Source organism: Pelobates fuscus, chromosome 4 (genome assembly GCF_036172605.1).
Source record: "Pelobates fuscus isolate aPelFus1 chromosome 4, aPelFus1.pri, whole genome shotgun sequence".
Taxonomy (NCBI): Eukaryota; Metazoa; Chordata; class Amphibia; order Anura; family Pelobatidae; genus Pelobates; species Pelobates fuscus.
In genome coordinates this window covers 100,618,706-100,636,961 of record NC_086320.1, presented here as the reverse complement: position 1 = coordinate 100,636,961, position 18,256 = coordinate 100,618,706, and the positions used below count along the sequence as shown (strand labels likewise).

Sequence of the window (18,256 nt, the reverse complement as noted above, 5' to 3'; positions counted from 1 at the left end):
ATATAATGTTCCCGAGATTGGAACAAGACCAAGCTTCCTTAGTTTCTATTTGCAATGTTTAACCTACATATTGACAAGCACATCTGGTGTAGCCACCTGGGAGGGACAAATTGTAAATATCTGTTTAATATTGTAAGGGATGTGCAGAGTAACTGCAAACAGACTGAGCCTCTCACAATTTACTGGGAAATACAATATAGCAAGAATTACACAAGAAAACGGTATTATTCCACAGAATCACTTCCTTCCTAAACAACATTTAGTTATACTCCGATTTAGCAGAATAGATACCAAAAAATGAGTTTAACAAACAACACTGAATTCTTATTCTGAGGTTACTCTAATTAAAAACACAAATTTCTTATTATCTTTCAGTATTGTGCATAAAACATCACATGTTTAGTTTTTATTAAAAACCTGCAGTGAATGTACCTTTAACTCTTAATTAGCCGTGCGCAGTGGTTGGCCATCACTCCCAATCATGTGACCGATCTGCTCTGTTTGTACACAGCCTGTAATTCTGCATGTTCTTATTTTCAGGTGCTGCGTACTGCCAGTTTATGGATATGCTGTTCCCAGCCTGCATAAGCCTGAAGAAGGTCAAGTTTCAAGCCAAGCTCGAACATGAGTACATTCATAATTTTAAACTGCTGCAAGCCTCGTTTAAGCGAATGAATGTGGACAAGGTATGACATACATTGAAGGAACTGCTTTACTTTGCAACTTTTTGCAGGTTTTTGGGAAAAGGGCTCTCTGGCTGTCTGACTAAAATAGTACAGGGCGGCGAGCCAAACCATGATCTGTATCTCATCAGTTTCTCTAAGGGAATAAGAGTAGAGTAGCAGGGCCTTGTTTTCCTTACAGTATGCAACGTTCGTTAACCACATGTGTGCCTGAAGCTAGCAGGCCAGGTATTGAAACTCCTCATGTGATCCACAAGTTCCAAAGGGTATATCAGGGTCCACGAAAACATAGATTCAGCTTTTGTAGAACATTCTTAATGATCTGCCACCCTGGAAGCTAGCAAAGAGTTATAGGATTTGAACTTCTACAGCAGCTACGTGTCTACCTTTTTGCCACCGCTGAATTATAGCTATCCAGTTTTTTAACGCAGGCGCATAACATCAAATAATGGTATGTTCAATATACTAACTGGACATTCACTAGGGCTAAGAGTCTGTACTGAAGGTTTCTGGTGAGGGTTGATAACAGGAATACTTTTCGGGGAGGCTTCCTTCTGGGCTATACATCCTGCTTCCTTCCATAAATAAACTACTGGACATAAACAAGGTCTTTTCTATTATTGCATTTACCAATCCACAATGATATTGCTATTGCACAACATCCTTCCTCAAGTACTCCAAGGACAGTGTTGACTCGGGTTGATTAGTTACGGAGTTCTGGCTATCACAGTCGTGTTCTGTAATGCACACTGTCTGTGTTAGATGTGTGATACAGAATGACTTGTGCTATGCATGATGAATGGCTTGCTGAGTTAGTGTTTAATACAATAGGATTTGGGGTTTTTCCATCTCACGGCTTTATTATAGTTATAATGTATTCCTATGTCACTACTTCCTAGAGCTGGTTTGGATTATTGGTAGGACATCAGCGAAAGTCTAGCCAAAAGCAAGCATTATTTATCACAGCGTAGAACTTACATTGGTTGAGTGCTCTCAGCCTGGGTGTTGCATCTTGTACTGTTCTCTTCTAGTCTTGGTAGACCGAAGTCCAGATCTGTCCAGCACCTAAGGCCCCATTGCGGATGCATGTGATGAAAGAATTCCACTTCTGTGCACACGGGCTTTGAATTAAAAACAATCTCCTTTATTGAAATATATATAATAATACAATAAAAACATTGTTGTGGTGCAACAGCCTGTTATCTAGACAGCCACCTATGTCTTTAGAACTTTAGAGCTACCTCCGCCTTTGTGCAAGGAGGTACAGGAGGAGCACTGCCAGAGCCCTGCAAAATGACCTCCAGCAGGCCACAAATGTGCATGTTTCTGCTCAAACGGTCCGAAACAGACTCCATGAGGGCCCGACGTGCACAGGTGGGGGTTGTGCTTACAGCCCAACACCGTGCAGGACGTTTGGCCTTTGCCAGAGAACACCAAGATTGGCAAATTCGCCACTGGCGCCCTGTGCTCTTCACAGATTAAAGCAGGTTCACACTGAGCACATGTGACAGAGTCTGGAGACGCCGTGGAGAACGTTCTGCTGCCTGCAACATCCTTCAGCATGACCGGTTTGGCAGTGGGCAGTGGGTGTGGCATTTCTTTGGGTGGCCGCACAGTCCTCCATGTGCTCGCCAGAGGTAGCCTGACTACCATTAGGTACCAAGATAGATCCTCAGACCCCGTGTGAGACCATATACTTGTGCGGTTGGCCCTGGGTTCCTCCTAATGAAAGACAATGCTAGACCTCATGTGGCTGGAGTGTGTCAGCAGTTCCTGCAAGACGAAGGCATTGATGCTATGGACTGGCCCGCCCGTTCCCCAGACCTGAATCCAATTGATCACATCTGGGACATCATGTCTCGCTCCATCCACCAACGTCACATTGCACCACAGACTGTCCAGGAGTTGGCCGATGCTTTAGTCCAGGTCTGGGAGGAGATCCCTCAGGAGACCATCCACCACCTCATCAGGAGCATGCACAGGCAGTGTAGGAAGGTCATACAGGCACGTGGAGGCCACACACACTACTGAGCCTCATTTTGACTTGTTTTAAGGACATTACATCAAAGTTGGATCAGCCTGTAGTGTGTTTTATCACTTTAATTTTGAGTGTGACTCCAAATCCAGACCTCCATGGGTTGAAAAATGTGATTTCCATTTTTTTATTTTCGTGTGATTTTGTTGTCCGCACATTCAACTATGTAAAGAACAAAGTATTTCAGAAGAATATTTAATTTATTCAGATCTAGGATGTTATTTTTGTGTTCCCTTTATTTTTTGGAGCAGTGTATATCTTTTATATTACATCGTATTATGAGATTGGCTTTAGTGTATGTTTTAAGGTGGTGTGGTTAGTATCAGGGTATTGTAGGGGTTAATGATTATTGTCGTGTAAGGGTTAATAATTATTGATAGTGTAGTGATTTAGGGTTTTAGGCCAGACTTTACCTGAGGGGCAGCACTGGACCATACACCATAAATTTTAGGTGACTTACTAATAACAGTTTATGCAACAAAAATTTAATTTAGAACAAGAACAATGTACCTTATTTACAGAGACTAATTTCTAAACACAGAGGAGGAGCAGAGGGATTTGGGCCCAAAATAAGGACTGTCCTGCCTAAAAAAGGGACACTTGGGAGGTATGAATGAATTGCTGATTCAAATAATATTGTAGTATGAAAGGTTTTCTGGAAAACCTCCTAGCTCCCATCAAACACACAAAGGGTTTTCATGTAATAAAAACTGACTTTTATCCCTCCGCGCGTCTCATCTCATGCTATAGAAATGGAGTATGACTTTAGATACAGCACAGGCTTCTGTCACCTTGATAAGCTATCCAAAAATATATTTCTGCTGAGATGTGTAAAGCAGAGCTGCTGATTCTCATTACTTGTTTTTATCATGCCCCTTGTGAAATCATTCTCACAAGTGATAAGCTCTAGTGGTTTGTGTATTGGTGCTCAGAGTTCAGAGGTTTTAGAAGTGGTAGTTTAAATACGGGAGAGCATGCTACCTCTGCCAACGCAGTGTTCTGTGGCCGTCTGCTGGTGCCAAGCACAAGTCCTGCAGAGAATGTAACTCCAATGTCTATAGCTTCTATGTGACCAACTCTGTGAAATGTCTACATTGTGTACAGACCTTGATCACTACCTCCCCATGAGTACTCAGTCTGTTTTAATAAATAAATATAATTATTTATGTGTAATCTTAAAGGGAAACTATACTCACCATAACAACTTTAGCCTAATGATTCAATGTGTATAGATCATGCCTCTGAAGTTTCACTGCTAAATTCTCTCCCATTTAGGAGTTAAACCACTTATGTTTCTGTCCATGCAGCCCTAGCCACACCTCCCCTGGCCGTGACTCACACACAGCCTGCATGAAAAAAAAAAATGGTTTCATTTTCAATCAGATGTTAACTTACCGTTTTATCTCCTGCTATGTACAATGAACTTTAATTACACACAGGAGGCTTCTGCACGTTTTAGTAAGATATTAACAGTGCAGTAGATAATGCATTCTTAATTAAACAGACTGTGCAATAAATAAGGTGTAAACATTACATCTCACTTTACAGGAAGTGTTTAGGAAGGCTGTGCATTTTACATGCAGGGAGGTGTGACTTGGGCTGTTTAAACAAAGTTATTTAACTCCTAAATTACAGATAATTGAGCAGTGAGAATGCAGAGGCATGATCTACACACCAAAACTGCTTCATTAAGCTATGGTGGTTTTAGTGACTATAGTGTCCCTTTAATGTTTTATAATTTACTGTATTACAACTTAATTATTGTATGAATTCTAATCTTTATAAAGCTGTAAGGGCACTATATAAGGATTGCTATTTTAATTAAATTATGTGTATCACAAAGATCATGCATAATAATGTTATTTCTCTAAAGAGGATTCCTTCTCAACTTTTATTTTTATTTTTATTTTTTTTTTATTTTTTTTATGACTGGGGACCCAATTTTTATACATGGCATTTGTTTGGCAACTTATTCACATATTGTAAAAATCTTCGTTAAACTCTTCCCATTGATTATATAGTGTTCTTGTTCTAACCAGTCAAGACCCGTTAAATTTATACACATTTGTGCCTCAATCCAGAGATTGGAAGACACTGCTTTAATGTCCTTCACATTCACAAAAGATTTGTATTCCTCTGTCACTTTACATCAGTATTTTTTGTTTTTCTTTAGGATCTCAATACCCATAGCTTGTATTTCACATGATTATGTTCAACAACTTGACTCATGCTTGACTGATGTGTTTCTATTTAGGTTATACCAGTAGAGAAACTGGTTAAAGGGCGCTTCCAAGACAACCTGGATTTTATTCAGTGGTTTAAGAAGTTCTTTGATGCCAACTATGATGGCAAAGAGTATGACCCCATGGAAGCTCGACAAGGACAAGATGCCCTTCCACCACCCGACCCAGGGGAACAGATCTTCAACCTGCCAAAAAAGTCCCATCATGCAAACTCCCCCACAGCAGGTATAGTGCTGTTTAAAAAAAACAAAACCTTAATATCTTCATTTTAGCAGATTTTTATCTTGAGGGAGTATTCATCGTGTTCTGTTCACGATCAAGATGACTCACCCAAGAATCATCTCTTTTATCTCTCGTTTGATAAGAGAGTATTTTACAAACTCAAATTGTATGTTCTTGTACTCTCCGGTACAGCGCACTCCTCCTGTTACTTATTAAGGTTTTTACCAACAGCTGTTACATATGTATATATACTCCCTAAACAATTATGTACCAGCTGCTGACCTTACCTGTAGCAGGAGATGAGTGCCTGGCATAGTTTACATATGCTTTGTGTTTTTCAATCAACAATAGTTTATCTAAATGGTTTTGAAATCATGTCTGTAGCTTGTTACAGTTTTGCTTGTTTGAGCTGCTGTATATGGGTAGAGTCTCCTACTGACATTGAATAGAGTTTCTGAATGAAATTGTGACCTATCGTGACAAAGTATCATAACTACTAGAGCCCGCTGTAGTGGTTGAATGGCTGGAGTACCCTGGCTTGGTTCCCCAGGACCTTAAAACATATTGCTTACATTGGCCCCATGTTGGCTATTGGCCTTATTTTGTTTACATTTATCTACAAGCAAACGTTACATAACACCATTTTGATGTTCTCAATAGTGTTCATATCAACTTTTGTTTGTTCTGTATTACATTTCCAGTCACACAGACTTTGTTTGGTGTATTTCTTTGCTGTATTTCTTACGTTGACAAATACATAAAAAAAAAAAAAAAATAGGTCTTTCCACCAACTGCCAATCAAGTCTTCAGGCATAGACTGAAGCTCTATACTGTAGAATTGAGTGACGGGAGAGCAGAAAAGACCTCCTACAGGTTGTCCTTCTACTCCAAGCATAGCAAAGCCGCACGTGGACTGCGAATGCTATGGTAACTCCTTACGTGACACTGTTAGAGCTGGCAAGAGAGTATTAGAACAGTAGCTGACAGATCATTAGCATTTAAACAAGACTGTAGGGACATGGTCCTTGCACCTTAAACGCTTCAGCAAGTAAATGTTTTTTAACCCCTTCCTGACAAAGGGCGTGCTATGCCTTCCTACAAAAGGAGGGCTTTAACACCGTAGGGCAGTATAGCACACCCTAACGATATCCTCTCTGCCCAGATACCTACCCTTCAGTGTGACTTTGATTGGGGGGACATTCTGACAACCCAGGCAGTCCCCCGGCAACCAATCCCGCCCATCAGGGGGGCTGTACTGGAGACTAAATAACATTGTGTGTCTGCATTTCCATTCTTGTCAGACTAGATGGGAAATTATACCTTCATGCATCATCACAATCACTGGTTTCACTGCCTTCACATGTGCCTATACACTCCCATATGGTGTAAACATTCACTGGTCTTGCAGTGTGTGCATTACATTATATTCTGTACATTGTCACATCTATGAGACCTTTTTTGTTTATTACATTTCATAACCAGAGAAAGAGGCCACTCGACAAAGGGCTGTTCGTTCCTACATCATGTATTTAAAGAGTTACGATAACCCTTTTTTTTTGCTATTTTTAAAAAAAATCTATACTGCCCTGTTAATCTCTACTAACCTGCTTTTTTAAACCCCCATACCTGTAAATATAAAAACTTACCTTGAATCCAGTGAGGTGCGAAGTTCTTCGCGAACATTTCCATGCACTGTTTGTCACTCCTTTACTCCATCACTGCCTCCCTTTTGCACTTTGGTGCAGGGGGCTAGTAACACCCACGGCACACGTGACTCAGGCATGCCGGAACGCTATTCCAGACTGTCTAATGTTAAAGGGACACTATAGGCAGCCATACCACTTCATCTTAAAGGATCACTAAAGGGTCAGGAACACAAACATGTATTCCTGACCCTATAGTGTTAAAAACACCATCTAGCCCCCCTGGCCCCCTCATGCCTCCATAAATATCTTACTGTATACAAGCCAGAAGCTGTAACTCTGCATGCTGTTTGTCTCAGAAAAAACAAGCAGTCTGCTGACATCATCAGAAGTGGTGGCCTGATCCAATCACAATGCTTCTCCATAGGATTGGCTGATACTGACAAAGAGGCAGATCAGGGGCAGAGCCAGCATGATTCAAACACAGCCCTGGCCAATCAGCATCTCCTCATAGAGATGAATTGAATAAATTAATCTCTATGAGGAAAGTTCAGTGTCTGCATGCAGAGGGAGAAGATAATGAATGTTTGGATGCATTTTAGGCAGCCATGACCCAGGAAGGATCTCTAACAGCCATCTAAGGAGTGGCCAGTGAAGGTATCACTAGGCTGTAATGTAAACACTGCATTTTCTCTGAAAAGACGGTGTTTACAGCAAAAAGCCTGAAGGTAATGATTCTACTCACCAGAACAAATTCAATAAGCTGTAGTTGTCCTGCTGACTGTAGTGTCTTTTTAACTCATTTTGAAGTGGTCTGGGTGCAATGTCCCTGTCCCTTAACCCTGCAGCTGAAAATATTGCAGTTTACATTGCTGGGATAAGACTGCCTCTAGCATCATCATGATCCAGTCAGACTATTGACTTATCTAGACGTTTTGGTTTCCCTACAGGATTGCTTTGTCTCGTGCCAGGCAGCTCTGCATGCTTTTCTTTTCTAACACTATTGTTATGTATTCTATTAAGTATAGCCACGATATTCTGTCCATGCTGTAATTATGTATTCACTGTCAGTGTGCTTTCTACATTGCTGCGGAGAGCTTGTTTGATGGGTTTGGAAAGATAATTACAGCAGCAGTCTGGTTATGTTTCTTCTGGTGACATAGACGGTGGAATGAAATGTTAGTCATTCTCCACTCTCGTTATTTTAGTATGGGGCTGCAGGTCACCAAGGAAACTCGATGAGGTGATGACTCAAGATTTGTGCTAAATATGTTTTTATGGTTTTATAGATCAGAGTAAGAGGCAGGGTGGGGATTGCTGTCAATGATTGTTACTAACATGCAATCCGAGTGGGTCTGACGTGAACGTGGCCAAACCCAAGTATAATTTGTTATGAGACATCAGTGAAACATGTATTTATTCTCAAAAAAATTTGGGTTGCCATTGTTACTTAATGTGTGTGTAAGTTATGTATATATTACATACATGTGTGTACACATATACATGCGGTAATTTCTAGTGGTAATGCCGAATACACTTACTTTGATTAATACAGATTGAGAAATCTACTGAGTGTAGTTTATAATCGGAATAGATCTTGTTAGCTGGTGTTCTTCAGCTGTGGTGGAACTAGAACTCCAATGATGCTTTTCTGGACTGGAAAAGCATCAAAGAACTTTCAGTTCCATAACATCTGGAGAGATACTTCTTGGCTCCTTCTCATCTGAAAGGGGAGAGGGTTTTTAACTGGTTGGACATCTCTGTAGTATTTAAGTGGTTAAACAAATTTTTCCAGATTAATCTTGTGTGAAAGCCATCCGTTATTTAATGTGGCTGGTTGCCCTGTGCCCAGTTTGTGATGAGAGAGATTCTCATCAACTAATTTAATTTACACAGTAGAAAATATTTTTGCATTTGTGTTGTGAAATAATACACAATATCTCCACTGAACTCTATGTGGATGCCTCTTCAAAGCCAGAATGATGAAATTACATAACATAGACTCCTAATCTAAAAGCAGTTCTAACAGAGACATCTACTGGTCTATCACTGCACATACTGAATGTATACCTCAATTTGGTGTATAGGTATATTGCTATAATAGACAGTAATTGTTGGGGGAAATTTATGAAGTAGTTTGTCAAGCAAGTTACATATGGAGATCTCTCTCTCTCTCTCTCTCTCTCTCTCTCTCTCTGTGTGTATATATATATATATATCACACAAAAAAACATGAATCTGAAGACACTCACTCTCTTCTTCACATGTTGTACTAATATATGCTGTTCAGAATATTTTCAAATGCCCAGGTGCTCCACTAAGTGGGACAGCATATACATCAAAAAAACAAAATTAAGGTTGCTCGCAGTACTTATTAAAAAGTATGAATACGTTTAATCAGTGAGTTACATTACAATGGCCTTGCCAGTGCCCATCAATGCTCGTCAAAGTTTTGGACCTCCATTTGGGCCTTACTTTGGCCATTTATTATATCCCACAAGGCCCTAAATCCCCAATAAAGAAGTAAGACAACAGAAAAAAATATATATATATATATTTTTTATCCCTTAAAGGGCCTTATGCACTACACAGTTTTTACTGAAGAATCCCCATACACCGCAAAATGTTTCAGTTAAAGAATGATAGAAAGAAAGAAAATTATACGTAATATATATAAAATGGTACCTTAACCCCTTAAGGACACATGACATGTGTGACATGTCATGATTTCCTTTTATTCCAGATGTTTGGTCCTTAAGGGGTTAATAGGTAGGTTAATAGTGATGTCATGTTTTATTCCTAATACATTTGCAATATCAGTGTTTATTATTTGGAGAGTATTACTCATTTCCACATTATTCGCAATCAGTGGCGTAACTACCACGGTTCCAAGTCCCATCACTCCAGGGGGCCCGGCCGCCACTGCGACCATGGGCCGCCAGCAGACCTTTAGGGGCCACGGTATCAGGCTAACCAGCAGGAGGGGAGCGATGTGCTGTGCTGCTCCCCTCCTGCGCAGCCGAGAGGTCTGACGGGAAGTGCTCACTGAGAGAGCACTTCCTGTCAGGGTCATGTGGATACCGCGATAGCAGCAAACAGGTAAAGGGGGGGGGGGAATGGAGGGTGTGCAGGGAAAGGGGGGGTGGAGAGTATGCACGGGGAAGGGGGGGATGGAGAGTCTGCAGTGGAAGGGAGGGATGGAGAGTCTGCGGGGGAAGGGGGGAATGAAGAGTCTGCGGGGGAAGGGGGAATGGAGAGTCTGCGGTGGAAGGGGGGGAATGGAGAGTCTGCAGGGGAAGGGGGAATGGAGTGTCTGCAGGTGAAGGGGTGGGGGAATGGAGAGTCTGCAGGTGAAGGGAGGGGGGAATGGAGAGTCTGCAGGTGAAGGGAGGAGGGAATGGAGAGTCTGCAGGGGAAGGGAGGGGGAAATGGAGAGTCTGCAGGTGAAGGGAGGGGGAAATGGAGAGTCTGCAGGGGAAGGGAGGGGGAAATGGAGAGTCTGCAGGGGAAGGGGGGATAGAGAGTCTGCAGGGGAAGGGGGATGGAAAGTCTATAGAGGAGGGGGGGGTGGAGAGTTTGCAGGGGAAGGGGGGGTGGAGAGTCTGCAGGGGGAGGGGGGGTGGAGAGTCTGCAGGGGAAGGGGGGATGGAGAGTTTGCAGGGAAAGGGGGGGTGGAGAGTCTGCAGGGGAGGGGGGATGGAGAGTCTGCAGGGGAGGGGGAGGAAGAGAGAAATGAAGGGGCTGCAAGGGGGAGAGAGACACATGGAGGGGCAAGAGTGGAGAGGGAGAAAGACACTTGGAGTGGCTTGTGGTTGAAATGAAACACACGGAGGGTCTGGGGGAGCAAATTACACACTTGGGGGGGGGATGAGACATGTGGAGCGGGAGAAAGGCACATGGAGGTGCCTGGGGGGAAAGAGACACGTTGAGGGTCTTTGGGGGGGGATGAGACACATTAAGGGACTTGGGGGGAATAAGACATGTGGAGGGGTTTGGGGGGAGGGAATGTTACACATGGGGGGAGAAAATGAGACACGGGGGGGTGAGACACATGGGGAAATGAGACACATCGAGAGGGCTGGTTGGGGCGTCAGGGCACTTGCATAAAGTGAACTTTCTGTCATGAATTGGAAACCTCTATAACAATACGATATGCAACCACAAACTTTAACAATTGTTTCCTCTTCAAAAAATTCCAAGCGCTATCTAAACCTTAGATGAGGTAAGTTACTGTACATTGTGGAAAAGGCATGCTGGAGCAAAAACACCTACCCAACCCTCCCATTCTACCCTATCTATTGTGACCTAAATGATTTTCACAGAAACCCCATTAAAACCAGGGATTAAAGGACCACTATAGTGCCTGAGGGTGCCCCCCACCCTCAGGGCCCCCCTCCCGCCGGGCTCTAGGGGGTGGAAGGGGTTAAACTTACCTCTTTCTCCAGCGCCGGGCGGGGGACTCTCCTCCTCGTCGGCTGAATGCGCATGCGTGACAGGAGCCGCGCGCGCATTCAGCCAGTCCATAGGAAAGCATTCACAATGCTTTCCTATGGACGTTGGCGTCTTCTCACTGTGAAAATCATAGTGAGAAGCGCGGAAGCGCCTCTAGCGGATATTAATGAGACAGCCACTAGAGGCTGGATAAACCTATTATAAACATAGCAGTTTCTCTGAAACTGCTATGTTTATAGAAAAAAGGGTTAATCCTAGCTGGACCTGGCACCCAGACCACTTCATTAAGCTGAAGTGGTCTGGGTGCCTATAGTGGTCCTTTAACTGAACACAGTAGACAAATATAGAATAGATTTCTCTGACCCTCTGCATGTGTGTGCACCCCTATTTAGGGTTGAAGTGTGTATTTACTAAGCAGAGGCCTGGCATTGTCCCTTCCCCTACTGCTTTCACATACAGGGAGAGTAAAAGGTAAGACAAGGGCACCATGGCTTGTCGGGCCGTGCATTTTATACAGTTCTAATAAAGAACCAGAAGATACGCGCCCTTCTGATCCTAATTGCTATGTCCAATCATCTCTACATAAAGGGGATCACAAAATGCCTGGTTTATAACCTGCATACCCAACAGGTCACCCATGTTATGTATCATCTGAGTCCACATATGTCATACCTATAGTTACCTTTACCAGTGGTTCCCAAACCATTCCTCATGGCCCACCAACAATCCAGGATTTATGTATTTCTCTTTTTTGTCCTAATTGAGATACTGGACTGTTGCTGATCTGGAGGACTGGTTTGGGAAGCACTGACCTACACTATAAACATAAAGTCCTTTCTCCCAATAGTTGAAAAACACATGATTCCAGTCTTGAAGAACAGAGCTATTTCCATGTCCCCGTGTTTATTAAGTGGGGACTCCCTTGTTATAGAGATTGGCTTTGCATTCATCCAACAATCAAATCACAATTCAGCACTGAGCAAACATTACTGTTACACAAGTTTTGTTAAGCAACATCTGCTTTACCGAATTGGCTAGAGTTTGTTATAACTTGTAACTGTAGTAATGTGCTTTTTTTTTTTTTTTTTGTAAATCTTTATTTTATTTGTGTTTAGAGGGAACATAGATGCCTACCTTGCCACAACAGCAGGCGTAGGCTATTGTACAAACATATCATAACATAGGCATTGCAAGAAATGGCATCGCATACTTTGCATGAAAGATACCATAATGTAGTACAAGTCGATAAGTACAGTGAAAGTAACTATACACAAATTTTGTTTTTTAGTGGGCTAGAGCGTTATAACGAGTTATCTCTAGTATAACTGGGGGAATGCCAGACTAGAAATGGCATTGCCAATGTTGTGGGGATGCGTTAGTTAGTATTCTTGGGGTTTATAGGGCGATTGTCCTCCCACCTGGTGTTGGTGTAGTTGGGTCCTGTTTAGCTATTCTGTGTGTTAGGTCGCCCCCCCATTTGCTCGGTAGATTGGGGTGATGGAGGTGCGTTGTCCTGCCCTCTTGGCCTAGTGGACCCTCGATGGTGGTCCTATGGTGGTGGGGTCTCTCACATCCCCTAGTAGGCTAAGTTGGTTTGGGTGCCTCTCTGCCTGGCTAGAGGTTCACCTTCTATACCTAGTGGCTTCGTAGGTCGGAGCCGTGGTGTCTATGTGGTCTTAGGGACCTGTCTAAGGTTAACATGTGTCTATGTGTCAGGTTCTCGGGATGATATGGAGCGCTCCATGATGTGCCGTGCTCTTTTACCCTGGAGCACTCGAGGGGGGGGGGGGGGGGGTTGTTATAGGCGTATCGCAGAGCTGCCGCCTTGTGGCTAAGGCCTGTTAGAGAGAGTGGTAATGGTGAAATGTATGCGGGCTTCAAAACAGAATTAAAACATGAACTTAAGGTATAACTTGAATGCTAATTTAGTGGAAGAAGTTCAGGTAAGTCTCTTATCCCTTCCCGGCTCAGGCGTGGGTTTGGCTGTGGCCGCTCTTGCGGGTGCATGTCCTTGGGAGGTGATGCGTTGCTGTGGAATGCCCAGTGCCGTCAGCAGGGCCGAAATTTCAGCTGGATCTGTGGCCTTGTATGATTTGTCCTCTTTAGTGACCCATATTGATCGCGGTGTCGCCCATCTGTAGGGCAGTTTCTCGTTTTGTAGGATTTTCGTGAGGGGTTGCATTGATTTCCTTCACATCAAGGTGGCTCTGCTTAAATCTTGGAAGAGAGAGAGTTGGCAGTGCTCAAATTCGTAGGGTGTCTGTCCCTTCAGAGCTTGTAGGATTCCCATCTTGTCTGTGATGGATTGACATCGCAGAATGACATCTCGGGGCGCTGTTGCTGGGGTCTGGGGGGATTTGGTGATCCTGTATACCCCATCGAAGTTAAAGTATTTGGCTTGTTTTGCCGGTAGTAGGGATGCCACCAACCTCCGGATAAAGTGTGGTAGTTCGTCTAGTGGGATAGTTTCCAGGACCCCCCTTATCTTTATATTCTTCCTGCGCCCCCTATCGTCTAAGATATTTACTTGCCTGTTTGTTTCTGTCTGTGAGGCCTGTAATTGTTGTACCCGTTCGCCCAGCTCCTTCAGACCTTGCTTAAGGTCGAGCACCTCCTCTTCTGTTGCTTGGGTGCGTGCGGTGACGGCCTGTACCTCTGTGGAAAGTACCGCAAGGTCTGCTTCCCACATTCTCCGGACGTTGTGCTGGAGGTTGGTGAGCATATCTTTTATCTCCTGTTTGGTTGCAGGGGCTGCATCATGTGTGTGTGAGGCGCTCCCTGAGACTGGTGCTGGGTTCCGAGGAGAGGCCCCTCCGCCCGACCATGAGGGTGATGAGTCCCTCGAGCAGGAGATTTCCCGCTGTGTTGGGGCCAGCGTTGTAGGCTGCAGCATGAGGCCGATGTCTCGCTGTGTCTTGGAATCGGTTGCCGGCTGCTTTTGTGATTTCCTCCCCATGTCTCCCTCAGTCGATGTAGTTGGTAGGAGCGTGGACAGGCTGAAGTCACTCCACGTCGGGTAACCCCCTTGGTACGCAAGGGCCTGGTCTTTCACGCGGTAGGCCTTTGGGCCGCGGCTGCGGGTTTTTTTGCCCGGTGAAATGAAAAAAGGCATCGGCCGCTGCAGTGTATCGTTCTGCAAACGGAGCTGCCCCCAGTTTCTGGTTCGAAGGTATGATGCCGCCGTTATTCGCCGATTAAGAGGGTAGATCGCCGGAGCGGTGTGCAAGTGCGACCACTCTGTTGCGCTGCTAGGCTCCGCCCCCCCGTAATGTGCTTTTTTAATGCTGATTATTTAACCCAGTGAATACAAAGGGCTGTGCATTGTAAAGTGTTTTCATGTGAGAATGAATTACCTAATTTTCTAACTTCATTAAATGATCCTTCTTCTTGTCCATTATCTGTCAACATCCTATGCTTTACATTCTTGTAGAGTTTCTATGCCATTTCTTCTATTGAAATATACCACCCAAGTGTCTCTATTTATGAAGGCATTGCCTATATTTGGACCAAATCCCACTTCCCTCTTTTCTATCCTAATGTCCCTCTTTTCTAAGAGCTCCATATTGTTGGTGTGTCTGAGAGTATAACAGAGCAATAATACTCACATTAATGTGTCTTTAAACTTCAATAACTGGGTTTATATATCAGTCTAATATACATTGTTTTGTTCTAAATTATATTTTAAGTTGCATAGATTGTTATTAATAATTCACCTAACATTTTTCACGACAGGCCACATCACCACTCACACCCCGAAATTGAAGTGTCCCTCATCCTCTATGTGAAATGTTGGGATATTCTGACTTCCCATCGTCTTACAGATTCAATATCCCTGTACACGTCTCTTTTGGAAGTAATGTGTGGTTTGTAAATATAACACAATATTCCAAGGACTCACTATGTGAATCTTTCAATCTGCCCTCCAAACAGTACCTGTCATTTAAAGTGACCACACCTTACATTTTTTTTTTTAAATAATGCCCCCCATAAATCTCACCCCTCAATGCTACTTACCTGCTCATGTATTATTTATTGATGCCCTATGCTGGATAAATGTTCAGCAGGTGAAATATTAGAACATTTTACTGGTGTATACTAGTTTTATAAGCGTTAAGTAGTACTACTCATATTGAAATAATATTAATGTAAAATATGTATTTGTAAAGAGATTGTGTGCAATTTTCAGCTTAACAGATTAACAAGACTCCAAAGATTAATGAAAGAGGGCTGTTGCCATGGCAATTTGGTCTTTCTATATAAAGTATTACAGCAGCATCTGTGACAACTAAAGCATTAATCTAATATTAAATGCTTTGAGTCGCTGAGCCCCAAAGATTACACAGAGCATTATACATATTTGAAGACTTCTGCAAGTACAATAACCTTTTCTGTACAATAACAATATAATTAGCCAAATAATATCATATCTTTGCACAAGTGACATTATGTTTTGAATTGAATTTCTGTATTCATAAATACTTATACCTCAATTTACTTAACACTGTATCAGTCACTCAGAAACCAGGCGATATTCCACTCATACTTGTCATTGTCATGCACACACACACACAGCGCTCTCACCACCACTCGCAAAGGTTATAAAGGGTTAGTCCAACCATCATGACAACTTCAGTGATTGGAAGTGGTCATGGGTATAGCAGTCTGTATGTGCCACATTTCAACTTGAAACAATTCACATACAGAGATACTGCAACTTGTGTGACGGGGACTAGTAAAACCCCTGCACACGTGACGTAGGCAGCCTGGAGCTCTGTTCCATGCTGCCTGTTGACAATTCTGTGCATATTTTATGTCTGTCGTCAACACCCACTGCGGAATGGTGGCAGACCTTACACAGCTCAATGAACAGGTACTTCTACCTTCTAAGGCCCATTAACCGCTGGGAGCACATACATGTGTGGGCTGTATCAGACAGAGAGAGTATGGTAGGGGCAAATAGCTGCAATGAGGCACAGGGAAATAATTGCACTATAACAGTGAAACACTTGCTCATACACACACACAGGTATTCTCACAAATACTCACAGAGCCTGCAAGGGGAAGCTCATTCTCCACTCCATCCCATCATGCAGCCTTCCCTGCCTCCCTGCATTTATTTCTACATATTTTTATTATTACCCTCCTCTGTCCACCCCCCCACCCCCCCACTCTCTGCCTACTTCCCCTCGCCAGCTTGGATTGTGGACATGTGCTCTGGGCCGGCAAAACAGGCCAGTCAATTGCTTCTCTATGAGAAGCCTGTGATTTGACCATGTGATGTCATGAGGGGGCAAGGTAAGCAGCGCTGGGAGTTTTTAATAGTCAACAATCAAATAATAATAGTAATAGTATCAGCAGGGCCGGATTAACATAGGGCTGATGGAGCTGCAGCTCCAGGCCCAGGCCCATGGAATAGGCCCATTTAAAAAAAAAAAAAGTTTTTTTTTTTTTTTTTTTTTTACACACTACTCTTAGGTTTGCCACCTGACTGGTATTTTACTGGCACAGCCGGTATTTGAGGCTGCCTGGCCGTGCCGGTATTGCAGTAATACCGGCAATACAAATGCAGGTATTTTTCTCCGAATAAATGGAGATTACTCTGCAATACCAGCACCGGCCAGTAGGGGTCACTGTGTGTGGAGAGAGGCAGGGATAGGAAGTTAAAGCATATCCCTGCCTCTCTCTACTACTCACTGATCCTTGGGGGAGCAGCAACACAGCACAGAATCCAGACAGCAGCTCTACAGCTCAGGTAAGTGAGGGATGGGGGGAAAGGCAGCAGGGACACATGGGGACACTGAGACACTGGGGGACATATGGGGACACTCAGACACTTGGGGTCACAGGGACACATACACTAGGGGACGCATGGGGACACAGACACTGGGATACCTGGGAACACTGAGACACTTGGGGACACTGGAAAACATGGGGACACAGACACTGGGAGACCTGGGAACACTGAGACACTTGGGGACACTGGAAAACATGGGGACACATGTCTCCCAGTGTCTGTGTCCCTAGTGTCTCAGTGTCCCCATTTCTCCCAGTTTCCCTAAATGTCTCTGTGTCCCCCTGTCTCTCAGTGTCCCCATGTCTCCCAGTTTCCCCAGGTCTCTCAGTGTCCCCATGTCTCTGTGTCCCCATGTCTCTAGTGTCCCCAGTCTCCACACTAGGAGACACTGAGACACTAGGGGACATATGGGGACACTGAGACACATGGGGACACTGAGACACATGGGGACACTGAGACACATGGGGACACAGACACTAGGGGACACTGAGACACTAGGACACAGACACTGGGAGACCTGGGAACACTGAGACACTTGGGGACAATGGAAAACATGGGGACACTGAGACACTATGGGACACTGGGACACATGGGGATGCTGAGACACATGGAGATGCTGTAAGACATAGGGACATTGGGACACGGAGACACTATGTCCCCATGTCTCCCAGTGTCCCCATGTCCCCCAGACAGTGTCCCTAGTGTCTGTGTCCCCAAGTCTCCCAGTATTTGTGTCCCATGTCTCTCAGTGTGCCTAGTGACCCCATGTGTCCCTATATGTCCCAGTGTCCTCATGTCTATGTCCACAACTGTCCCCATATCTCCCATTGTCCCCAAGTGTCTGTCTCCCAGCCAGTGTCCCCTAGTCTCCCAGTGTCTGTGTTCCCATGTCTCTGTGTCCCTAGTGTCTTAGTGTCCCCAAATGTTTCAGTGTCCCCATGTCTCCCAGTGTCTGTGTTCCTAGTGTCTCAGTGTGCCTAGTGTCCCCATGTCTCCCAGTGTCCCTATATGTCCCAGTGTCCCCATGTCTATGTCCCAACTGTCCCCATGTCTCCCAATGTCCCCAAGTGTCTGTCTCCCAGCTAGTGTCCCCAGTGTCCCCTAGTCTCCCAGTGTCCCCTAGTCTCCCAGTGTCTGTGTTCCCATGTCTGTGTCCCTAGTGTCTTAGTGTCCCCAAATGTTTC

General features: G+C 44.0%; 1 protein-coding gene across 2 annotated transcripts in view; it reads left to right on the top strand.

Annotated features, from left to right (window-relative positions):
• The window catches only part of MAPRE2 (microtubule associated protein RP/EB family member 2), a 198,156-nt gene that overhangs the window by 156,671 nt on the left and 23,229 nt on the right, over nucleotides 1–18,256 (top strand). For both annotated transcript variants that reach the window (XM_063451427.1, XM_063451426.1), the window contains 2 exons: nucleotides 541–686; nucleotides 4,973–5,186. In XM_063451427.1, coding sequence (XP_063307497.1) covers nucleotides 541–686; nucleotides 4,973–5,186 — 360 coding nt within the window. The remainder of the gene's footprint in view (nucleotides 1–540; nucleotides 687–4,972; nucleotides 5,187–18,256) is intronic.